We start from the raw sequence: 7,699 nt of genomic DNA on the forward strand, positions 1-7,699 counted from the left end.
CATCAGCTACCTTCTGCCAAGAACCTTGTAGGCTCCTTGACTTTTCTGTGGAATGACATCTAACCCATCCCTGTGTTATGCAGTCTTTGAGAAACTCCCAGTCCTGGAAATACTCCCAACAACTCATGCCAGTAACGTTGTACCCTTGTAGAGGAAAGCTGATGACAAACACAGCTGCAGCTCAGGCTGAGGTGATGTTTAAAAAACTCCAAGTACACACATGACATCTGTCTGAGGCTGTGTTGGACCCAACAGAAGGTGCTGCAGAGCCCAGGGTCCATTTCCCTCAGGCAGCCACATCTGGGACCAGATGGAGCACATCTGGTCTTCCTTGTCTGCTAGGCTTTTCTCTGCAGAAATTTTAGTGGGTCCTACATTTTAGGGTCCAGACTTTCTGCTCAGCTGTCTCCTCATACCACTCACTGAAAAAAAAAAATGCAGAGTCAGAAACTGAGCCTGATCTGCCCACACCCCTGCCTGAGAGTTTTAGCAATGGGCACATCTTCAATTAACATGATCTGGAGCAGAGACCTTAGTCTTTAAGGTTAATCTCATTTCGGGATAAAATCCTAGTGTGTTGGAAATTAATCACCATCTTCAACACTTTGCTGGAGCTTTTCAGCTCAGAGAACGCTAGAGAAAAGCAGAGGATGCTTCTTACGTCTGTCTTTTTAGGTGGGAAAACTGAATCACCATCTTCAACACTGTGCTGGAGCTTTTCAGCTCAGAGAGCACTAGAGAAAAGCAGAGGATGATTCTTACGTCTGTCTTTTTAGGTGGGAAAACTGAGGCACAAATTAGTAGAGAAGCTTAGTTGGGAGCACGCACTAATTTTGGAGTCAGGATTAAAGTCTGGCCTCTGGCTCTCCCTGATAGTGTGGTGGAAAGCCTCCTGGGCATCCTCATATGATCCATTCCTATACATCACCTCTCAGCCCTCCCCTCCCACAGATCCCTTCTTCCAGACTTTGAAAGTTGAAATGGGACTGGGATTCTATCTCCATAAGCCAATCCCTGTCATAGAATCAAATATTCCCCATGCTATTCATACGCCCCCAAAGTGGGTACCTTTCCAGGTTGAAGCTGAAAGAAATTTGGGATGAAGGATGCTAGTGTGTATAAATATCATTTATTAACACAGCAGACAGGTAAGAATCAGGCTTCCTTTGCACTCCATTCCACTTCAGTCCAGGAGACTGACATGAATCAAGGCAGTAGGCAGTACATCAGTGGTGTGCTCTACAGTGGTGGAGGATATATGTCGGGTTGTGATGGGTCCATGCAGAAATACATTTTCGGTAAGTGAAACAGCAGGAAGGGAGCAGGGCTGGACTCTTACCTATCTGACCCTTGTCTGCTTTGCTTTGTTTCCCAAAGAGGCCTTGTCCTGAATTTAGCTCTCCAAAGGTAGGTCTGATGAGGTCAAATTCTGACCTGGGAAGCTCCAGCTGGAGCTTGTTAAGCAGCCTTTCCAGGATATGGTCTACATCTTAAATGCCTCTCTGGAGAGTGGTTGTGCACTGAAGTCAGGGAAATACCTAAAGGATACCCCAGTCCTGCACTACCCACCAAGTCATCCTTTTGCTCTTTTTTACCAGATTCTGCTTTGCCAGAAAATAAACACAGATCTCTATAGATAAACTGTTGCTGGGAAGGGCCAGAATCAAGTAAATACTCATAAAAAAAAGGAAGAAAAGTAAAATAATTTTAAGCAGAAACCTGATTTTGAGCACTGATTTTATGGGAGAGGTGCTGCTCCAGGATTTGTCCAAGCTTCAGCCCCCTCTAGGTGCCATGCAGGGCTAACTCCTCTCCTTGCAGCCCAGCAGAGCCACTGTAGCCAGAGGACAGACAGATCTGAGCCCTTCTTGACTCTTCTCTGTGCTGACTGTTCACAAACGCCACTGTGTTTTTCCAGGCATTTCCACCCTGCTTTGCTCACTCTCCTTGGTAGCAAAAATAAAATTTCTGAGTATTTGGAGCTGTATTTTCTTTCTTTATTTATTTATTTTTTTTTCTGCTGGCAGTTTCTTGTGCATAAGGACATTTCCCATGTTTTCTCAGAGTGGCAAGGGACTGAGTTTTTCAGGGCCAGATGATTTTCTGCCTCCGGCAGAGGAGATAGTTTGCTCAATATCTGGGTACTTCTTACAGGGGAATGGGAAGCCCCAGGAAAGGAGGATTAGCTTGATGAGAGTGGTTTTCACCCTGCTGGGATGTCAGCCATGTGCCAAGGTCAGGAGAAGGAAAAGCAGAGGGAGGTAAATCTCGGACGATCACACATCTGAGCTGGGTGGGTAGAGAGAGGGGAGTTAGGGCACGGATGAGTTAGTGGGAGCATATCAGGATGAGGGCGTTGTGAGAGGTTCTACAGGCAGCAGTGGGGAAGGATACCCTTTCTGAAGTCATTAATTTGATTTTTCTCCCCTCTTTTTTCCACGGAATGTGTGTGCATGTGTGTGGGTTGGTGAGTATGTCTAAGAGTGCCCTCCATTGGCCAGATCCAGGCTGCTGCACCAAGAGTCCTGTGTCACCAGCACAACCGAGGAAGGTGGTAGATGCACAACCGTGGAGATTGTCTTTCCGCAGTGGAGAACCCTGGAAAGCAGGGCACATTGCAGCACTGACTGCACTTCACAGGTTCCTCCTGTTCATGCAGAGTTGAAATCCCCATGCTGGGGCTCAGTCATAAAGTCTGACACAACAATATAGAGTTATCCATCTGGAAGTTCTTAGGGGGACAGTGTGAATCATCATTTGAGGCTATTCAGGCAGGGCAGCTGTAGGCAGAGTCAGGGGAAGCCCTGATCCTTCCCTGCTCACACACAACCCTGGAAGTCAATCAGTATCCCTGGGATGGGTGTGGGGTGTGCTTGGGACACAGGGATGTGCACAGAGAGCAGGGATATGAGGGCAGTGGAAAACTTCAGCTTCAGAACCAGATCATCTTGGTTTACTGCAGGAAGATAGGGTGCATCACCAAAGAGCATGCCATGGCTCTTCAGGCTCCATAATTCACTGGGACCAGTGCAAACTAGATACCTAAACCCCTCGGGCAGGCCAGGTACCAGGTGTGCCATGTGATTCAGTCCCTGCCTAGGTTTGTTTAGGCTGTGAAGGTCTGTCTTGGGTTTTGTTTCTGAATCATGCCTGGCCCAGTGGTGTCATGGTGAGATGGCAAATACCATGGGAATATGGGCAGATTAGCTTGTGTACCATAGGAATGTAGTCTCCAACACTGGAATAATCTGTTATTTCATGCATTTATTATCACCTCCCCAGCTGCAGGCTGCAACCTATGGTATATGTCCCTATCCTGGGATTTTGCTGCATTAAAGTGTAGAGAATAGATCTGTTCGGTGAAACACAGCAGCCAGTCAGCTGCCCATAGCATCTTTCCTCCCCAGCAGGTCCAATACATGTTGACCCAAAACGCTAAGCTTGGAAGGAGGCTTGTCCATTCACTTCTTCTACTCTAAGACTCCCACTTTAGCAAAGATTCGTTGAAGGAGAAAAATATATGTTTATGTTCCTTATGGTGATATCTTCCAGATGGGACTACATTCAGGGGAAATAAATTTTGAGACCTAACGACCATAACAGTGCATCCCATTAATGGATCTGTTTAGTTAAAGTTTGTTGGCTTTTACGGTGCTTTTCCCAGAGAGGGGTGGTGAGGTGAGTGGGAGGGAGGATGTACTTTGTGCTCACTGCATCCTCATTCAGTAGCAGGGTTTTGGCCAGTGTGAGAAAAATTTGGTTTGTGGAAGGCAGGAGGCTTGGGCTGAATCCCACATACTGAAGTCACAGTTAGGGACAGGATCTCGGCGCAAGCCCTGTCTCCTAATCATCTCGTTGCTATGGAGGCACTGCTATCTCCTGCTTCCAACAGGGAGAGGCAGGTTTATTCACGGGCTGGACCAGAGGTTAAGATCATCCCTGGCTGGCTGATTGGTGTGAAGGTCGAAGAGACTTTGGCTTTGCAAAGGCTATGCCCCACTTGCAAACACCATCAGCTGCTCAGGCACTGCCCTAGGGTAAAGGCCCAGCAGTCCCTTTTGGAGCCTCAGCCAAGCAAGCACTTTTCACTTACCACAGCTGATATTTAAGGCATTCACAGCCATTTGCAGGCAACCCCCTCCTGCTAATCAGGATGACCTCGCTTGAAATTTATAGGGTGTTTGGTCAATGCCTGTGGTTTTCCTTGCAAGCAAATGCTGCTTTGCATCCTCTCAGCAGGCTGTGTTCCTGCAATGTGGTCCCCAAGGCAGGCAGGAGTCTGGCACAGGGAGGCTTACACTGCAGAGCTTTGCAGGCTACAAACCACTGTCAGGAGCAGGAACCTGACTTCTAAAAAATTTAAGTGCAAATGCATTTGGACTCCATGCTGATTAGTGTCAGGTCTAACAGACACAGGAACCTGCTGGCAGAGGCTGCAGTGATTTGAAGCTGGGATGAAACACAGTTTGCAAATAGTGGATCGACTTTTGAGTTACCTAACCCTTTCCTACCCAGAAAAAAATGGCTTTTGCAGAAAAAGGGAAATGCAGAGATAAAACTTTGATATAAAGCGAGGAGAGAAACCAAGGGGTGAATGTGGAGATGCATTTGGCTTCTTATCTATTCCTAGATGCACAGGGTGGTCTATGGGCTTAATCTCTTATTTTTCAGTCTCTCTTGGGATTGGATTTATCTGCCTGAATTGTAGATTTGCTTGGAATTTGTATGGCTGCTGTGAAAGCTTCCTCTGTTTGCAGTCTGGGAAGGCAGAGCGCAGCAGCAGAGTGGGAGATGGCAGGACTAGGGATGGAGAAGATGTGTTTTCCCCTCCTCCCTTGCACCTGTCCATAGACTTTCACCCTAATTCCTTCATGACAGTGCTACTGTGGTCCCTGATCATGAAGAAACATAACCTGGATGATCTGAATTATTTTGGGGTTGCAGCCCAGGACAGTGTTAGAATCTTAGGGCTTGGGCTGCTTGCACTCAGGCTTGAACACAGAGGCCCTGAGTGCTTGCTTTTCACTAACCTGTGGACCACAGAGACTCCAGAAAGTAAGGCAGAAGTCTGACTTTGTAGGGGAAACCTTCAAAGGTCTGATCTGCCCTTCTGAAATTGGGCAGCAGCCCTATTCTGGAGGCAGCAAGTACTGCAGTCTCACCAAAGGGGAAACTTCAGATTTTCCCTACCTGGGGTGACCCAAAAGGGCTGGAAGTGTGAGAAGGAAAAGGTGCCATGGCTGTATGCCCAGCACTGGGAGAAGCTCTGCCCCACGCACTGAGGGTCTGCCCATCCTGCCTGTCAACCCCTACATCTGTTAACAGGGCCTGTCCCCAAACATGGGGATGCACACTGCATGGGGAGGGGATATCAGACAATGATACTAATGGTCTTTCTCCCTCTTTCCCCTTCCCTGGAGAGGAAGGAGATGGAGGGAAGGGAGCGCAGGAGGGTATTCTTGGTGGAGTAAAAAGAAGACTTACAAGGATGCAGAGGGCACAGAAGTTTCTTTGGCGTGGAAGGGGCAGCTGGGGTAAAAAAGGGATCTGGGCTACGAAGGGTTGCAGGCAATGGGTCCCATAGGGCAGTGCAGAATGGATGTTGCTTTTGCTGAAGGGGCTTTGGGGGCTGAAAGAGGTCCTGGGGCTGTCAGTGAGGACTTTCATTCTCTGGAGATGCTCTATGTCTGGATACAGTACTGCAGGCTTTGGCGTGTCCTGCACATAGGGTTGAAAGGTGGGGTGGCTGCCTGATGTGGGAGGACCCAAAATCTGCCTCTATCATCCTTTTTTCCTTCTGTACTGGGTGCACAGCTCCTTCCAGCCCTGGCCTCCTGTCTGGGCATAGGGTTAGACCACAGTTAGGGCACCAAAAAAATCACTTCCCCTGCACTGGTTTGGTGGAATAGGAGGGAAAAGAGAGAAAAGGAGCGGCAGAACAAGAAAAACAAGGGCTGGCAGGAGAAAGAGAGGAGGCAGAACCCAGCAGCCCATGCTGAACTTCAGCCCACCCTCCCCAGGTGCAGCCTGAAGTCTATATTGAACCATCATCTTGGCTCCATTGGAATAGAAAGGGTTGGAAAATCCCTAAAAAGGAGATCAACTGTGTTTGCTTTGGGGAGATGATTAGAAAATACTGCAAAGGCTCTGCTCAGCTCAGCAGAAAGGCACAACATGGGCAGAGGCACTGGGAAAGCAGGGTCTCAGCTTGGTTGTCCCTAACTGTGAGTCACAGCTGGGATCCTCCTGGGGGTTAGGACATCCCAGGGGTGGGAACACCCTCAAACCCAGCATGGGGATGGTGATGAGGGGCTGCATCTTCCCTCAGTGAGATTTACTGGGACTGGGGATGCTATGAGGATTCTCAGCCTTGCAAAGGGCTAATTAAAAAAAAATAATAAAAAACACAACCCCCCCATCAAAAGAACCAAATCCCAAATCTCTTCTCTTTCTCTCCCTTCCTCCTTCCCTTCCCTTTTTTTCCAGGTGTTGTTTATGGCCACAGGAGGGAGCTCAAGTCCAGACATGGGAGGATTGGCTTGATTTCAGATTCAGAGCCTCTTAAACTCTCACTTTTCCTCTAAGCTGGTCCCTGTTATGTCCAGGATCTGGCGCCTGCTTGACATTTACTTTGAGTTCCAGAGGACCAGAGACCTAGGATGAGGAGCATTGGATCTGCCCTGAACCTGCTTTTGGTATCGCCACTCTACTTTGTGTGGACCGTGGTCGCTCTGGACTTGGCACAAACTCCCTGTACCACTTTGGTCCAGGGGAAATTCTTTGGGTATTTCTCCTCCTTTGCCGTCTTCCCGTTGAACTCCTCTCTCTGCTCTTGGATTATCCAGAACCCTGACCCTCGGAGGTACACTTTGTACATGAAGATCCTAAAACCTACTGGCGTATGTGACCACCAGCACATCCGCACCTACCAGTTTGACTCCTTCCTGGAGTCCACCCGCACCTACCTGGGCATGGAGAGCTTCGATGATGTGTTGAAGCTCTGTGATGGGTCCACCCGCTATGCCTTCCTCCAGTCCAACAAACAGTTCCTTCAGATGAAGCAGACGGCGCCACCGGGAGTGGAGAGCTGGCCTGTGCGGTGGAAACCCATAAAGGCTCAGGAGAGGGACTTCTCGGTGGAGTACCTGGTGGTGGGCAACAGGAACCCTAGCAAAGCTGCTTGCCAGATGCTCTGCAAGTGGCTGGACGCGTGCTTGGCCATCAGCAGCAGCTCTCACCCATGTGGCATTATGCAGACCCCGTGCTCTTGCTCAGGAGGGGAGGTCCTAGATCAGGCCAGCGAGATCCTGGGGTTCACGAGGAAGAAGGAAGATTGTTACAAGGATGGGATTTACTTGGAGAACTGTGTGAGCAGCCCCAAGGACAGCAGCGGAGCAGAGTTTCTGGGTGAGTGGTGGGACGTTTGGGAGGGAGGGCTGGTTGGTCTCTCCTCTGCCTGGTCTCATACTGTCCCCATCTCATCTCTGTCTACGTCCGCAGGTTCCTGGTATGAAAAATCTTATTTGCTAATTGATAGGCAGCTCAGGTAACCCTCGGTGGCTCTTTATGAGCCTGCAACTGGAATTGCAAAGCAGCTTCCCCTAGATATACCCCAAAACATTCAATTTGTTCCCAGGGCTTGTGCCTTGCTTGTTTTACTTCTGAATCCTCAGAGCTACAGAAGGGAGAATCTTACCTG

The 7,699-nt window shown here is 48.9% G+C and overlaps 1 protein-coding gene across 1 annotated transcript; it reads left to right on the top strand.

Annotated features, from left to right (window-relative positions):
* Positions 1-6,659: 6,659 nt before the first annotated feature.
* LOC104539970 (brain-specific angiogenesis inhibitor 1-like) lies at positions 6,660-7,407 on the top strand (the record flags this gene model as incomplete). Its single annotated transcript, XM_010183652.1, has 1 exon — positions 6,660-7,407. A coding segment is annotated over exon 1 (748 nt), but the record flags the coding sequence as incomplete, so codon positions are not given.
* Between the last annotated feature and the right edge of the window lie 292 nt (positions 7,408-7,699).

The sequence above is a fragment of the Mesitornis unicolor genome, unplaced genomic scaffold, assembly GCF_000695765.1.
Source record: "Mesitornis unicolor isolate BGI_N332 unplaced genomic scaffold, ASM69576v1 scaffold11864, whole genome shotgun sequence".
Lineage (NCBI taxonomy): Eukaryota > Metazoa > Chordata > Aves > Mesitornithiformes > Mesitornithidae > Mesitornis > Mesitornis unicolor.